Source organism: Xyrauchen texanus, chromosome 30 (assembly GCF_025860055.1).
Source record: "Xyrauchen texanus isolate HMW12.3.18 chromosome 30, RBS_HiC_50CHRs, whole genome shotgun sequence".
Lineage (NCBI taxonomy): Eukaryota > Metazoa > Chordata > Actinopteri > Cypriniformes > Catostomidae > Xyrauchen > Xyrauchen texanus.
In genome coordinates, this window is record NC_068305.1 from 35,757,364 (window position 1) to 35,775,470 (window position 18,107).

General features: G+C 36.7%; 1 protein-coding gene across 2 annotated transcripts; it reads left to right on the forward strand.

Moving 5' to 3' along the window:
* Window positions 1–958: 958 nt before the first annotated feature.
* Window positions 959–16,610, forward strand: LOC127623830 (G patch domain-containing protein 2-like). 2 transcript variants are annotated; one of them, XM_052098378.1, is made up of 10 exons: window positions 959–1,102; window positions 2,883–3,593; window positions 4,467–4,531; window positions 4,774–4,947; window positions 7,587–7,633; window positions 9,264–9,322; window positions 9,410–9,443; window positions 9,728–9,792; window positions 10,589–10,677; window positions 14,366–16,610. In XM_052098378.1, the coding sequence occupies exons 1-10, from the start codon at window positions 1,053–1,055 to the stop codon at window positions 14,533–14,535; spliced, it is 1,464 nt and encodes a 487-aa protein (XP_051954338.1). In that variant the 5' UTR covers window positions 959–1,052; the 3' UTR covers window positions 14,536–16,610. The 2 variants fall into 2 exon arrangements, with proteins under 2 accessions (XP_051954338.1, XP_051954339.1); XM_052098379.1 differs by lacking the exon at window positions 14,366–16,610 and adding an exon at window positions 12,911–13,540.
* The last annotated feature ends 1,497 nt before the right edge of the window (window positions 16,611–18,107 follow it).

Consider the following 18,107-nt stretch of genomic DNA (forward strand, 5'->3'; position numbering starts at 1 on the left):
TGTGCAGAGTCTAAAATTAACAGAAGTTACATATAACTGCTGTTGAACTGTTTGAGAGAGTAGGTCTGTGCTTCTGCATGTGTGTGAGGGTCAGAGATGGCCTTTCTATATGTACCTGCTTTAATGAAGTAAACAAGTACCTGTATGTATGGAATTGTGAGAGGGTCAAGTCATGTGAGTTTACAGACCACACACAACACACACACAGACCCCATCACCATTCTTATGCAAGCACATTAATGGAAACACTGTGAACAAGTGTTCATGAAGGCACTAGAAATTAATACACAATTTCTGGCATTGTTCTACCCAACAAGAAAAGTGCAGACAAAAAACCAACAAAACAACTTAACATGACTTGATAAACTAAATCAAGTGTTGGACTGAACATTTGTGTTACATTAGTAAAGAACTGAGTGGCTTATGTTCTACTACATAGAAGAGAGACACAGTCTCACTGTCTTTTTTTTATGTTTTTTTTTATATATATAAATAAAGAAATTACTATAAGTAATCATTAAATAATTATATAATACATATTTTAATTCTTCACGTTGAAACTTGTACCGGTTTATATTATTTATGTGTTTGTTTTAATGAGGTTTGCATTCCAGTATAATTTATATATTTTTTTCTGGATAGAAGTATTATTTAAACTTACATTGTACTTTTAATAATAAAATTCTAGAAAAAAAAAATAAAAAATTAATGAAGACTTTCAAATAAATAAATAGAGAGGATATATAGAAGTTAAAGAGGATTGGTATTGAGCAATTCTTTAAGATTGTTTCAATATATACAATTACATTTTATAATTTTTTTTATTAATTTTCTCGGTAAGTTTAATTAAAGAATATAATAATGATAAAAAAAAAAAATCAAGAAAGACTTTTATTTTGTGTGTCTAATTTCTTTTAATCACCGGAAGCGTGACATTTATTAGTTGTGGTGTGTTTCCGCCGCGGTCTGTCGGTATTTATATTGAGGCGCTATGGTCTGTCAGCACGGCCTCGATCTTTTTCCGTGAGTTTCTGTCGCCTTCTGCGGGGTTCATGTTCCGCGCCGCCGAGATCAAGAGCTTCGGTAAAGCAGGAACCGGCTGGTATGTGTCTTAATACGGGAGTAGATTTGTAACGCTGTCGGTTTGCTCTGTGTTTTGATGTTTGTGTTTCTGATCTGATCACTATGACAATAAAGTTCCATGGTATTATCATGTAGAAGTTTTTGACACGGGACGACGTTTTAAGAAATACTATCTAAATACCATGGTATATGAATATTATAACAATGCGTTACAGAGGTATATGGCAGAAAACTGTGGTGTTACCGTCTGATATCATCAGTACTATTTTTGTTCGGGCAGAGCTTCGATTAATTGTACAGATTGTTCAATTCAGCTGATTGCTAATCCTTGCAAAAAAAAGTACCATACTATCGCCTATGAAGTATCATGTAAACGTTGTTGTATTTGAATAGGAATGTGTGTATTTAGTAGTGTATAGACAGTATACACATTTGACAAATATTATAAAATTGTGTGTGTGTGTGTGTGTGTGTGTGTGTGTGTAATATAAATATAATATATATATATATATATAATATATATATATATATATATATATATATATATATATATATATAAAATGTGTGTATATATATATATATATATATATATATATATATATATAAAATGTATATGTGTGTATATTCTCTGTGTTCCACAACTGCTACCGCGTCCTTGAATAACGTATATCGGTCCAGTAAAGGCAGCCAGTGGAGTGTCTGGTGCCCCCCTAGGGAGTTGGTGCCCTACGCTGACTGCGTAATATGCGTATAAGGAAACCCTGCTGCTGTCTCAGAGTTTCTGTCACAGTGTCTCTGTTTGATAGTGCACAAGCCAATGGCGAAGTTGCAGACATTGCTATAACCCTGCAGGTGGTCTACACTGTCATTTAACACGGGTTAACCTGTTTAATCCCACTGGTTACAATTGTGACCGGGGTCTAAAAGGTGTTTTTTTTTTGAGTTATGCAAATATTCACTTGACCAGAGCTATTTAATTCCACTGCTCAAAGTCTGTCAAATCTCCATAAAGGAAACTAATAAATCCTGTTATAATACACTTACAACTAACATATTTTGTACATGATTTGAATTGAGTTGTTCATTTTCTGTTGTTCAACTGTATTGGTGGGGTAGGTTTTGTGTGGATGGCTGAAATATACATATTTTAACCACTCATGTTTATAAAGATATTGCGATTTAAATATATTAATCGATTGACAGTCCTAATAAATAAATGTATATGTATATGTGAAGCCCAAAATACACATGGGACTTCTATTTTGAAATGCCAGTGCTGCCAGTTGTGAACACACTGACGGATGATTCACTGAGAAAGTGACACTGATTCAAACTGCTAACCTGAGCTTCTGAGTTCACACCATTTGTTCATGACTCTCTCGCTCTGGGTATGTTGTTGCGTGCGACGCATCAAGCTCATCATGACAAAACGGATGAAAAGTGGCTCGAGACACACTTGTGGTGTGCGCTCTAAAAATGTATTCAGTAAGCAAAAAAATGGTTAGTGACTGCTCTTAGATTTATTGCTCCAAAAATACTTTATTGGCTTACACTTCATTACAATTACGTTTCGATCATTAAGTCTCCATCTGTCAAAAAAAGATAATTTAAAGTGAATGAGGCAACTTCTTTTTTTGCATTTTATTGAAGAAAGTCATACGGTTTTAGTTGACATGAGTCATTTATGACATAATTTTCATTTTTGGGTGTTCTAACCCTTTAATCTTCTATTTTTTTTCTCCCTTGGCCTCTCATTCTTTATCTAATTCTCTTCAACTTCTAATGTTCCATTGAATCAGGCACTTTCGGCAGACGATGGACGAGCTGGTCCATGATCTGGTGTCGGCTTTGGAGGAGAGTTCCGAACAGGCCCGTGGAGGTTTCGGTGATGGTGGAGATCATGCCCTGGCTGTCGGTTGCCTGCTGAAACGACAGTCGCGCAAGCGGCGTGGCCGGAAACGGCGGTCCGATAACCCTCACCCACCATGGGACACCTGCCATCTGAGCGAAGGGTCCGAATCCAGCCTGGAGGAGCAGAAAGACTACCGTACCTCCACGGCAGCAGGGGGCGCTCACACCCGGGACAACAACAGCGACTCTGACGAGCAGCTGGGTGCGAAACAGCGTACACCGCTTGCCGTCGACTCTGGCAGAGGGAAGAGACCGCTTTGGCAGGACGATTTGAACGGAGCAGACGTTGGAACGCGAAGTTTACGGAGACGTCGGAAAATCAAGCGTATGGCTGTTGACCCGCCACTAGATGTCGCCACCATGCTGGCGCCTCCCAGACTGTCCGGAGTGGGCGGCAGCAGGGAGGTGGGGTTTCTGGAGGAGAAAGGAGGTGAGGCGAGCAAAAGTAGCGTGAAGAAAAGGAAGTATACGGCACAGAGACTTGCACAGGATGCGGCAGATGAAGGCGTGGTGGTGGAGAGTGAGGAGATGGGACAGGCGGCCAAAGACAAGATGGACTTTGAGGAGCAGAAGGCCTCAGATGAGGAGATGAGTGACAGGTGGTAATTGATCTTTTCTTCTGTGTAGCCCCTCCTCCTCTACCTTTTACTCTGTCCATCAAATCAAGATCTCAAGATATTTTCTTGACATATTTTAGATCTGACTTGCGAACAGTATGAATTATGATATCAGTTATGAACAAATATCATCCAACATCCAAATCAGGACTAAAGCTCTTTTAAAAAGCCGTTTTAATGCACAGCTTCTAGAAACAAGCAGATAATACTGGAGTGCATGAATAATTCTTGATAATTCTTCTACTGAATGTGTTGCAGCACACATATTAGCATAACAACACCTCTGTGGTTGAATCTCACAAAACTTGTCAGGAACATACATGGGTCACCTCAAAATCAAAATAAATAATTTTACAGTATCTTGCATGAATACAATTTTTGCATTGTGCAAATTAGGCACTGGCATGTACTTTAACTTCCAATGATACTATTTGTTGTACTGCTTTTAATTATTGCTTATTTTAAGGGAAAATATTGGGTTGAAAATGTGCCTAATTATCATGAACATAATCAGTTAAAAAATATTTCTGGTCCTTAAATTGCCATAAATTTGTAGGACAATATATACAAATATAAATAAAATATTATCTTCATTTGATTAATTATGAATATTTTTTATGCAAAATATTATTAAAGTATAATTATAATGCAAAATATATTTATTATTCATTTTATTATTGTATTATAATTTTAAATGCAATTAATAATGATTCCTTAAGATAATTGTTCCTTGTTTAAACAATTGAATGTATTTGTCTTCTGTTTTGGGGTTGAAAAAACACATTCTCCCCTTATATTTCACACAAATGGCTTAAAACAAATGTAATGTTTCTGTGTTTGTGTTTATGATGACAGTGAGACGAGCAGTGTAAGTAACAGCAGTGATGGGGGTTTGTACACTAATGATGAGGGAAGGCAAGGTATGTATATATATATCATGTATTTCATAATAATATCAAGTCAAAGTATATTTATATAGCACATTTAAAAACAACTGCAGATAAGCCAAAGTTAAAACAAAAGAAAAGTGTAATGAGATGAAGTAAGAACATAAATAAATAAATTGTACATTATTTTGTGATGACGTACTGTATATCTGTAGAATGAAAGGAAAGTCCTGAATGTTTCCAGCATGGTGGTAGTGTTGCACGTTGTTTTTTAGGCGATGACGAGCAGAGCGATTGGTTCTATGAGGGCGAGCCGGGTGGGGCTTGTGGAGTTGCGGGCATGGTGCCATGGTGGGAGAGAGATTCTAACGAGCTTGACCTCACTGACCCCGTATTCAGCAGCATACTGACTGGAGCATTTCCTTTAATGTCACAGGGAGCTCAAAGAGGTTAGTCCTCACACACATTAAGTATAAAGTCTTAATAATGCAACTGTGTGCTGTAGTTCACATTTTTGTCCATCAGAGGACAGGGCTGCACAACTCAAATTAAAGCGCTTACGTCAGAGAAACAAACAAACCGTATAAAACAACTCCACATGACTACATCATAATGAACATGCAATGAAAGGTAGAACCTTGGGTGCAGTAGCCTTCCATACTAAACCAAAGTAAACTAAACTATGTACAATGTTTTTGGTTTTTTTTCTCTTCATCTTGGGCATGTTCTTTTCCCATGGGTGGATTTAAAAAAAATTTTTTTTTAAAAATATATATATACAGGTGAAACTCGAAAAATTTGAATATCGTGCAAACGTTCATTAATTTCAGTAATTCAACTTAAAAGGTGAAACTTATATATTATATAGACTCATTACAAGCAAAGTAAGATATTTCAAGCCTTTATTTGATATAATTTTGATGATTATGGCTTACAGCTTATGAAAACCCCAAATTCAGAATCTCAGAAAATTAGAATATTACATGAAATCAATAAAAAAAAAGGATTTTAAATACAGAAATGTCGGCCCTCTGAAAAGTATAATCATGCATATGTACTCAGTACTTGGTTTGGCCCCCTTTTGCATTAATCACTGCCTCAATGCGGCGTGGCATGGATGCTATCAGCCTGTGGCACTGCTGAGGTGTTTTGGAAGACCAAGATGCTTCAATAGCGGCCTTCAGCTCTTCTGCATTGTTTGGTCTCATGTCTCTCATCTTTCTGTTGGCAATGCCCCATAGATTCTCTATGGGGTTAGGTCAGGCGAGTTTGCTGGCCAATCAAGCACAGTAATACCATGGCCATTGAACCAGGTTTTGGTACTTTTGGCAGTGTGGGCAGGTGCCAAGTCCTGCTGGAAAATGAAGTCAGCATCTCCATAAAGCTTGTCTGCTGAAGGAAGCATGAAGTGCTCTAAAATGTCCCGGTAGACGGCTGCGTTGACTCTGGACTTAATAAAGCACAGTGGACCAACACCAGCCGATGACATGGCTCCCCAAACCAACACAGACTGTGGAAACTTCACACTGGACTTCAAGCATCTTGGATTGTGTGCCTCTCCATTCTTCCTCCAGACTCTGGGACCTTGGTTTCCAAATGAGATGCAAAATTTGCTCTCATCAGAAAAGAGGACTTTGGACCACTGAGCAACAGACCAGTTCTTTTATTCTTTAGCCCAGGTAAGACGTTTGACATTTGAAGCCCATGTCCAGCACCCGTCTGTGTGTGGTGGCTCTTGATGCAGTAACTCCAGCCTCAGTCCACTCCTTGTGAAGCTCCCCCACACATTTGAATGGCCTTTTCCTGACAATCCTCTCCAGGCTACGGTCATCCCTGCTGCTTGTGCACCTTTTTCTTCCACACTTTTCCCTTCCACTTAACTTTCTATTAATGTGCTTTTGATACAGCACTTTGAGAACATCCAACTTCTTTTGCAATTACCTTTTGAGGCTTTCCCTCCTTGTGGAGGGTGTCAATGATGGTTTTCTGCACAACTGTCAGGTCAGCAGTCTTCCCCACGATTGTGAATTCAACTGAACCAGACTGAGAGACCATTTAAAGGCTCAGGAACCCTTTCCAGGTGTTTAGCTGATTAGAGTGTGACACTCTGAGCCTACAATACTGAACCTTTTCACAATATTCTAATTTTCTGAGATTCTGAATTTGAGGTTTTCATAAGCTGTAAGCCATAATCATCAAAATGATATCAAATAAAGGCTTGAAATATCTTACTTTGCTTGTAATGAGTCTATATAATATATTAGTTTCACCTTTCAAGTTGAATTACTGAAATTAATGAACTTTTGCACGATATTCTAATTTTTCGAGTTTCACCTGTATATATAATTATTTTATTTATTTTTTTGTTTGTTGTTATATGAAGGTCTCATGAAAACAGTCTTTGAAACTTTTTACCAGGCCTTCATCATTATTTTTGGTACTTTAAAAATGCCTTTTATGTATAGATTGTATTGTTTTAGCCTTGTCCCAGACCCAGACTCTCAATATTATGCTATGAAAATACATAATAAAAAAAAAAAATCAAAATTATTATACATTTAAAACCTCTAAATGGAGTGTGAAAACTCAAATTTATCTTTCAAAAGCTTTGAAATGAGCCTCCGCAAGACAAAGATAAAAAATATTTAGTAGAATTAAATATTTTATATAAAATCTATAACTTCAGAAGTTGTATTGTAGGTGTGGGTGAGAAACGGATCACTTTCACATTCTTCTTGTGTTTTTGGTTATTCACATTCTTTATGTATATCGCCCCCTACTGGGCAGGGAGAAGAATGAACAAAAAAGGACTTAAAAATCATATCACTTCTGAAAATATACATTAAACCATTGGAGTTGTATGGATTACTTTATGATGACTTTATAAACTTTATGGAGTGTCAAGATTTTGGCACCCATTCACTTGCATTGTATGGACCTACAGAGTTAGAAATATGCTTCTAAAATTCATAATTTGTGTTCTGCTGAAGAAAGTCATACACATCTGGGATGGCATGAGGGTCAGTAAATGATAAGATAATTTTTATTTTTGGGTGAACCATCCCTTTAAACCATCTCTCTCTTTCAGGTTTTCAAGCAAGACTCATGCGGCAGGCCTGTCTTCAGCAATCACAGGTATGTGTGTGGGTTTGGGTAGGTCAGCGAGTACTGATGCTGACTACCACCCTTGGAGTCACGTGTTCAAATCCAGGGTGTGTGCTGAGGGACTCCAGCCAGGTCTCCTAAACAACTAAATTGGCCCAGTTGCTAGGGAGGGTAGAGTCACATGGGGTAACCTCGTCATGGTCATGATTAATGGTTCTCGCTCTCAGTGGGGCGCATGGTAAGATGTGCGTGGATCGTGGAGTAGCATGAGCCTCCACATGTTGGGAGTCTCTGCGGTGTCATGCACAACAAGCCACGTGATAAGATGCGCGGATTGACTGTTTCAGAAGTGGAGGCAACTGAGACTTGTCCTCCATCACCCGGATTGAGGTGATTAACCGCGCCACCATGAGGACCTAGTAAGTAGTGCTAATTGGGCATTCCAAATTGGGGAGAAAATATTTTATTTAAATCTTTTTTTTTAAAGGAATATGAAAATTCTCTCATCATTTACATGCCATCCCAGATGTGTTTGACTTTCTTTCTTCATCAGAACAAAGTAATTTAGAAGAATATTTCAGCTCTGTAGATCCATACAATGCATGTGTATGGTGACCAAAATTTGAAGCTCCCGAAAGCACATAAAGGAAGCATAAAAGTAATCCATGCGACTCCAGTGGTTGTATCCATATCTTCAAAATTGAACTAATTGGTTTTGGGTGAGACCAAAATCTCTTTTTCACTGTATATCTTGCTATTGCAGTCTCTATGCACTATAACCATTTCAAGCTCAATTACACTTCCTAGTTATTGATGCATGTGGCGAATGCTAGATGGTGCTACAGGAAGTGTAATCAAGCTTGAAATCATGATCGCCAATGAAAAAGCTGTATATAGCTTCTTAATTAAATCTGTTCTCACCCAAAATCGATTGGATTGCTTCAGGAGACATGGATTAAACCACAAGAGTTGTATGGATTACTTTTATGCTGCCTTTATGTGCTTTTTAGAGCTTCAAAGTTTTGGTCACCGCTCATATGCATTGGACCTACAGAGCTGAGATATTCTTCTAAAAATCTTCCTTTTGTGTTCTGGTGAAGAAAGTAAGTCATACACATCTGGGATGGCATGAGGGTGAGTAAATGATGAGAGATTTTCATTTTTAATTGAACTATTCCTTTAATACTTTAGTGGGGTTGCAAAGACAAATATTATTTAGGGTTAGGGATTTAAACACAGCCCTTAACCCTAAGTTTTAAACTTCCATAATAAACCCCACCATTTGTGCAACAAACTTAAATGTAATCTTAAATTTGGTCGCTTTTTTAGTTGAGGTGTGCTATTACTTTTCTAATCTATCAGATTTACAATTTTCTCTTGGCAGACGATAAAACAGGCAATACAAATCCCACAGACTTGCATTGAAGGTGGGGCACAAGCAATATCTAGTGACCAGAATATTATAGAGAATTGGGAGTGGACTGTTTTGACTTATATTTTGCCTGTTTGGACCAACAAGTAACCACTACCTTGTAATCACATGGCAACGCCCCGACAACCTCTCAGAATGAGCTATGCACAAGCAAGCACCACTCACGTTTTTCTTCAGAAAATGTAAAAGTATTGTCTATAAATTACATTTTTTTCTGTCTCAACACAGGGAGCATCTCAGGGAATTGTTCCTGATGGATTACCCAGATTATCTCAGGATCCTCATGAGTAAGTGCTGTTTTGCTCACAAGTGTTTGACAGCTCGACATCAGACTTGATTCAAGAGTTTATTGACTTCGTTGTTCTCCTCTACAGCTCGTGGTTCAGCTCTGGGGCGAGAAGAGAACAGGTAAGATCTCAAGTAGACATGTGCTCTCTCAATTAGTTGTTGAACGTTATGGGTTTTTCAATGGCCAGTATTGATATCTAAAGATAATGGCTGTCAATATAATGTTGATTTATTTTATATCATGTTGGATTAGAAATGAGATGTGCACAATTGCTAAAATGAATCCTTTTTTTACACTGTATAGATTTAAAAACAATTCACAAAACAAATATTTAAAATTAGAAAATGTGCATTATCCTTTGAAACACGTTTTACACGTGTTTGACATGTTTGTGTGTGTCCAGTTGCTTTGGGATTCCCGGAGTGACCGAATCCACAGGAAAAGTTGCTCTTTAAAGACTGCCAGCAGGTAATGTTTGTGTAGTTAATTGACCCTTTTTTTTTGCAAAGGTCCACCCTTTGCAAAAAAAACTACTCATTACTCCCATAGGCTGTCATTGAACATAGCAAAGTAATGGCGGCAGGGCAACAGTTGCTAAGACAGGATTGGTCAGAAGCTCTTAAGGTGGGGCTTAGTGAAGTGTCAATTTAGGATGTGCAAAACTACATATTTCTAAACTGACTAGTCATTGTCAGAATGACTAGTTGACAAATGGGTCTTAAGGAAGCCCTGTTTAATCAGGCTGGTTTCAGGTTCACCCCCCAGAATGAAAAGTATAGCCACAAGTCGTAAACAATATGCATGTTAACATGATTTTGATGATAAAATCACATACTAACCTTTTTTGTCTAAAGTAATAGGCAATTGTACAACATCGTTGCCATGACGATATTACGCCTTAAACCCTTTCACTTAAATGTAAACATCTTTTCAGCTCAAACAATACGTGAATTTTAACAGAAAAATTCAATTAAGCACTTTTACACAATTATAAGCTTCACATTTCTGCTTTTAAACCCTCCAAAAATTGGCCCCGTTCACTTCCATTGTAAGTGCCTCTCTGTAACCTCGATTGTGTTTGCTTCTTTTTAAAGCAAAGGAGGGACGAGTCCAACTTAATTGATGTTTTATCAACATTATGCCACACATGCTTAACTTGTATTGAACCTGGAACATTCCTTTTAAAAGGCATTTACATGCATGAAATATGATCTGATAGGTGTTTGTAAGATTCACCCTGATATATTTGTGTGTGCGCATATAGACAGACGAGTGGTCACCTTGGCTCTTTATGTACTGGAGATGTAAAGAGGCGACGAAAAGCTGCACCTGTAGCAGCCCCTTCAGCCACAGGTAACACACACACACACACACACACACACACACCTCTTCAAGCATTATCATCATCATAGCAATGTAAACAATTGTGAGATCATAATGTTTGAATGTAGGGACACCGGTCTCACCTGCTGAATAAATGTAAATCGTGCCATTTTTAAAAAAATGATTCACAGAAACGAGCATCACTAGGATGATAGTGAGGCTTGTAGCCGTGGTAACGATAAACTCATTGGTGGTCATGTAACTGGATTGGCAACTGCGAGGCAGATCAGTGCTGATCTTATTTCCTCAGAGCCCATCCTTTCCTGCCCTGATCTGTGACGCCGAATTTCACAGAGCTAAGATTCCACATTTCTCAGAAAACTATTTGGAGTGTGTGAGGAGCCGGAAACGTGAGAAGGAAGATGTGGAAGACAAGAGGAAATCACAGTCTGATTAATTTATGAGACTTCCACTGAATCTTTGTCTGATTTGATTCTTGTCTTTTTAAATCATCTTTACTACATCTTAAACAAAATAATGCTATTTTAGGTAACATATATAATTTATGCATCTTTTTCCTACATCCCGTGATGCTTCGCGAGAAATATGGGCGTACTTCCGTTGTCAAGTTAACACAGCTGTTTTTGCGGCGTACGTCCATTCATTCTTTCATTGTGGTGTTGGGATTTTGAAGAGAGAGTGCATGATTTTGTACGGACATACATCTACCACTATATCAGTGTGTTACTGAATGATAAACTGCAAAAAAGTCATAGACATAGCGCGAACAAAACCTGTGCGCTGTTTCTCCCAGATGCAGTTGAGATTTAATCTAAGCACAAACGCATCATTCGAGCAAAATGATTGATTGGTTGTTTTATTGGAGGTCCTGTGTTAGTTCAGCTTCAGATGTGTGTGCATGTCACTCTGCATGTGCAAATCAGACAGACACACTGAGGAAGAGCCGTGAAGTTCTCGTCCTTGGTATGTAATCGCTTTTTCAAGTTTTCCGATCGGACTGTTATTTCCTTTTTAAATCCGCATGTAAATTTAAACTTTTGTTAGGCAGGTAATTGAGAGGTGGTGCTGTCCGGGATGCCGTTTTAAACCTCATGCGATGTGTTTTTTTGTGATTGAATCACAAAACATTTTGCACCTCGTTTACAACCAAGTGCTGTGAAAAATGATTTGCCCCATCCTGATTTCTTCTGTTTTTGTGTATATCTCAAACTAAATTGTTTTAAAAATTCAAACACAATCTAACATAAAACAAAGGCAATCTGAGTAAACACAAACTACAGTTTGTAAATTAAATGTTATTTATTGAAGCAAAATGGTTATCCAATACCAACTAGGCCTGTGTTAAAAAGTATTTGCCCCCTTAGTTACTAAATCCAAATCTATGAAACTGCATTTATAATGGGGTTCAGCTGGACTAGACACACTTCCGGGATGTGGAACACTGAATTAAATGACTGCAGTTTAAACTTCGATGCCGGTGTATGGAGAAATCATGGCAAATATAATTTTTGCTGGTTTGCTCCAGCATAAAAATAAAACATCCCGCCACTATTACATTTCCACAACTTTACAAATGAAGAAACAAATAGAGCGCGATGGATTATGACACTCAGAAGAGAAAAGATTAATAATGTACTGGCACTCTCTCAGCGGCTGTATTAGAAACCTCGTTGCATCTGGTGTTAAGTTTTACTCCTGAAGAAATTAATTGTAATTTTGAAACATACTGCATGTATAAATTCATGAGCACTCTCATCAGATGAATACTCCAGTCATATCAGTAACCATATAAAAGCATTTTATTCTATATGGAGAGGGTCCCCTCTTGGGGTCAGCCATGTTAGCATCACATGACCAGCTGAATACTACTTGCCTTATCTCAGTAACCACCCAATTAATCATGGCTGACTGTGAACAGTTAATCTCTAGAATGGCATCTGTAATCGAAAGCTATTGATTTTGACTGATGCTGCATCCACACCGCTAGGTATCAGTAGATGACCAAGATGACAGAAACTGAAAAGTTACTGAGTGCACCTTTAAAACAACTTCCAGGGTAGTATAATACAAAGTATTATGTTGTAAATTTACACTAAATATTTATAGCGTAATGCTAGATTTACACTGCTGAATAATGTGGAAATGCGTCATCCTAGTCTGTGAAAAGGGTCCATAGTAACACGTGTTGTCTATTTATTGTCTTTGTGTTATTTTGTGTCAACCAGTCTTTTTATTGCAACAGGGTTCACATGCATCCTGGAAAACCTGGAATTTTGCAATGCAGTTTTCCAGTCATGGAAAATTAGAAAAATACCTGAAGATCCTGGAAAAAAGTGATGATGGTCGAACCACTGATTTAACAAAAACAAAAACAATAACAACAAATTCCCACCTTGATTTGATCGCGTTTAAACCTCAGTATGTGAATTAATTTCCAATAATTCAATGATCGTAGTTTGTTCATACCATGATATATATTATTCATAAATTAATATATAATCTGCAGGTGATGTACAATTCAAAATGAATGTGTGAAGCTGGACACTCGCACAATGAAAGTGTGTGTGCGTGTGTGATGACAAAGTGTAGAGCACTGAAGTGTGCAGCACATTATTAAATTAAATGACAGCTTTACGGTGATTAATACACACACTGGGCCATGTAGTGAGCCCATGCTGGAGGTGAGAAACTACCATTTAAAAAATGGCAAAGTAAAAGTTTGATTTAAATGGACGCATGTGTTTTTAAGTTGTTGGGCACATAAAATGTCCTGTAAAATTGTGCCTTGAAAAGAATGGGAAGCCGAGGGGTAAAATAAAACCATAAACCAAATTATGAATGGACAATTAAGTAGAAACCTTTAAAAAAAATCTTTTTAATTCACGTTTAAAATTTTTATTAGATGTAACAATAAAATTGTATATTTAATAAATAATAATAAAAAAAATTTTAAATTATTTGGCTGTTGCTTTTCTTCATCCATTTACCAATGATTTTACTTTATCATTCGACTTTTATTTTTCCATTTGTTATTCGAGTTAAAAAATGCCTTTGGAAAGTTTTTTTTTTTTTGTAGTATCCCAGGTCTTCCATATTTTTTATGCCATCACATTTGATTCAGATGAAACCTAATTTGAAACCAAATCTACTTGGAAGAAAAGATATTCAACATTACGTCCAAGCAGCTAAACGGATGTTGCCTAAATGTGGCATCAAGAAACTGCAATTTTGTGATCCGCCAAAATAAAGCCTTGCTTTCATTTTGATGTGAAATGCGACCCAGATACTAATACTTGACTTTTAGAGAGAAAAATTATTTAAATATTGGTAAAAAAATTGCAAACTAATCTTCTTGATGATAATGATAGAAATGTTTCTCAGTTTGCAAAAAAAACTATTTAACCATTTTCTTATGTTGTTCCACAAACATTAAGCAACTAATAAAGTTTAATAGGTCTTGAGAGATAATACATATAAACAAATGTTGAACAGTTGAAATCATGGACATTTGGATATGATATTTGTCAGCTATCCTTGTGTGCAGTTTAATGTATTTTTGTGTTTATAAATGCATTTCAGGCTTTGGTGTCAAGGTTCAACTGACGTTCTAATGTGCTAAACTCTCTTTCAACTCTTCAAATCCATTACAAGAATCAGTTAGCTTAACCACTTAATGCAGATTATATCTCTCTCTCAGGTGTGGTGGGTGAGAGCGCTCCTCCACTCCCGGAGTCAAATGTGGGAAACCGGATGCTGCAGATTATGGGTTGGACCCCTGGGTCGGGTCTGGGCCCTGAAGGTAGAGGAATCACAGAGCCCATTCGAGCGTCTCAGAGGCCGAAGGGAGCCGGACTGGGGTTTAACTGAGCTCCGTCTAAAAACGGGGAGAAAATCTAAATACCAGGGGACTGCAGGGCCTCTCTCACCGTTAACCTCGCTGTTAACGGGAGCCGGCCAGCAGAGTGCAGCACTGGGGTCAGAGAACGTGAGAAGTAGAAAAAGACATGATGGACAGAATGAATGAAAGAGAAGACCTGCACCGGCACAGACCAGGACTGACGCTAGAGCTGCCTCACTGCCAAACACACTCATGCGCACGCACACACACACACACACACACACACACACAGATTAATTTCAACACTGCTGTCAAAGCTAATGAGACATCTGAACCTCTTAGTTGCTTTAACTTTTGAGGAACTCCAAGAAAAATAACACAAAAACGAGAATGAAAACATTCGTTATATTCAAGTAAATAAATGTAGCTTCTTTTTTTTTTTTACCAATATAAAATTGATCTAAAAAAAATATAATTAATAATAATTAAGCACATATTTCCCCCAGAAATCTTCATAGTGAAAAATCCTTATGAATAATAAAACAAATCTCATTACTGTAAAGACAACATCTTTATCGTTTATGTAATACACAATAACACAATTATATATTTATTTTATTACAATGAGCATAAATTAAGTTCAGTGCATCTAATGCTACCATGATGTATTCTTACAATTGCACTTTACAATTAAATATACAGTATATTTATTTTTTCACATTACTTGAAATGGGAATTTGTGCTTATTTGCCATAAAAATAATCAATGGAGTCCATTTGATTTATTGAATATTAAAAATGCAAAGCTTCATTTATTGAAAAAAATATATTGCTTTTATAATTTCTTTCTTTTCGAATGTATTATTAAATTATGTCCAGGACATTCTCGACCAGTTTCGTGGATATAATTAATATATGAATTATTACAAACAAAAGCCAAACTTCAGTGTTTTCGAGGATACCAGCAGAAATTAGCAGATTGTTTTTATAAGTTTAATTTTTTTATTATTTTTAGAAAATATTTTAAGTATTTGTTTTCACTTCAGAAAGCCTTTTAATTGTGTTAATTTAGCACATTAGATCAGTCCAAATCACCTTGTGTCTCCTGTATTCTTTATTTCTTAAGAAAATGAATTTGTTTGCTTGTTTTTTATTATGTTTATGGTTTTAGGTCCTGTTTTTCTGAATGTTTGTGCAGATAAGTTGCACTAATAATGAAATGGTTTCACTCTGCCGGCCACATGCGCTCTTATGAAAGAAGGTTTGCATGTATTTAATGCTGAAATTCTGCATTTTGAGAGCAACTATTGATCGATCTTGTGTCAGAACACGTGCATGTTTAAGGTATAGTTCACCAAAAAAATATATGATGATTTACTCCCCATCATACAGGTTTGAAACAACACGACGGTGAGTAAATTATGACTTTTTATTGTTATTTTTTTGGGTGAAATATCAATTTAATGATGATATTCAGAGTGGTTCCACTTTTCGTGTCTCTCATGAGGGTTTTGTGGTCAATTTCGTTTTAACTCCTGCGTGGTAAGCTGGTTTTCATCTCGTAATTTGAAGTTCAGTGAAATGCATTTATTTCTTGGCATGTTTGAGTAATGAATAGGATCAATGGAATGAATTGGCTTAATTAAAAGGGAATTAACTATTCAGGGCAATAATAACAATGACGGTTGTCTGTTCTGGTTGTCGCCGTTGATTTGTAAAGGTGTAGATCCCGGCATTGTTTGATCAATCTTAAATGCTTCTCACCAACCATCCTAGATAATCTGAGATATTTTAACTGATGGGGGGAGACGGAAGGTATCGTAGAGCACTTCCTATTTGGCATATGGTTTGTGTAGAGGGCAATTTAAAGGGATGTTTCGTTTAAAAAAATAAATGTATTCGTTTCTTCACACTAATGTTGTTCCAAACTTGTATGACTTTCTGTCTCGGAACGAAAAAAAAGAGATGTTAGGCAGAATGTTATGGACTGGCATCCTCAGTCACCATACATTTTCATTGTGTCTTTTTTTCCATGCAATAAAAGTGACTACAGCACACATGCTGTCTGATCTCCTTTTGTGATCAACAGAAGGATAAAAAAGTCATAAAGGTTTTTAGCAACATGAGGATGAGCTAAAAGTATGACCATTCATTTTTGGGGGGGTGTATGAACCTTTTAACTCTCTTTGCACTCTTTAATCTTGAATGTCAGAAATGCACAGGTATCAAGCCAATGATGACACAAATTAGGATTTTAGCATGTCAGGTTGTCTGTTCATGACCTGTACAACGTTCTAACCACGAACATGCCATTTTTGTTTAGTTCAAACTTTTTGTCATTTTTGCCAATTGCTTTCTTATGAGTATTTTAAGTACATTAATTTTGGTCTCTTTATGAAGTGACATACTGTAGATCAGTATTAAAGCATTCTCTGCTCAATTGAATCATTGTATGTTTCCAATATCCATCCATCTGTATACACGGCACAGTCATACATCTCACGCTAACTGGTTTCAAGGAAGTGTAATAAATTAAACTGTTAGCAATCATATTCATTTCAATGGCAGTTGTGTATGCAGCCCTACATAAAAACTTCTTGTATCAGACAAGGAAAAATATTCATGTGTTTTACACTTTTAAGAACTCCCACTGGTCAACATGATCAAACTTGAAATCGTCATGTCGCAAACCTCCAGGACTCGGGTTCAGGTCCCACTGAAACCAGAGAATCGCATTCACATAATCAATGAGCACGATTCTGAGGTTTTCCCTTTAAGACTGCATTTTTATTCCACTGATGTTTAGGGTTGGGGTATGGGGGTAGAGTTAACATAATATGCATTCCTGTCGACTGTATTGCATCATTTCCAAAAATATTTTACTTTTGTCACCTCCTGTGGATATTTCAGCTTACTCGTACCCATATGTTCAACAACACTTCCAGTTTCAGCCACTGAGGGCAGTGGTTCTTATTTCGGTAAGCACAGACCGATTTCAGCTGGAGAACTTTCAAACTACTGTCACCGAATTCATTTTGTCACAATACACAGCTACTTTTGAAATGCTATCAATGGAGTAAGATGAGATAATTCTGTTTTGGAAAAAAATTGGTTTGTTCCTCACACAAAGCTGTATTTTAGTTTGTTTCCGAAGACTTTACTACTGTAGTGATACTTTTTTGATCATTTTCGGAGTGCAGTATTTTAACAGCATCCGTGCCCTTTTACATTTAATGTATGGGAAAGAGAAGCTTGAAGATCCTGCTCATTATATCTCATTGTGTTCCAAATAAGAATGAAAGCCATACCGGTTTAGAACAACATTACGGTGAGTAAATTATGACACAATTTTCATTTTTGGGTAACTTGGTCTCATAGAATGAATGTTAATTGTAACCACAAAAAAAAAAAATACCAGTATAAATTATTCAATCTTTCGATTTTATTTTATTTATAAATAAAATTGGAGTGACGTGAATCTTAACTAAAGACGTTTACAGATGTTTAAAGTACATTTATTAAAAGTAAAATAGTAATTACGATAGCATTGTAAAGAAAATGATTGATAAATGTAAAGGAAAAAAAACTAGAAATTTTTGTAA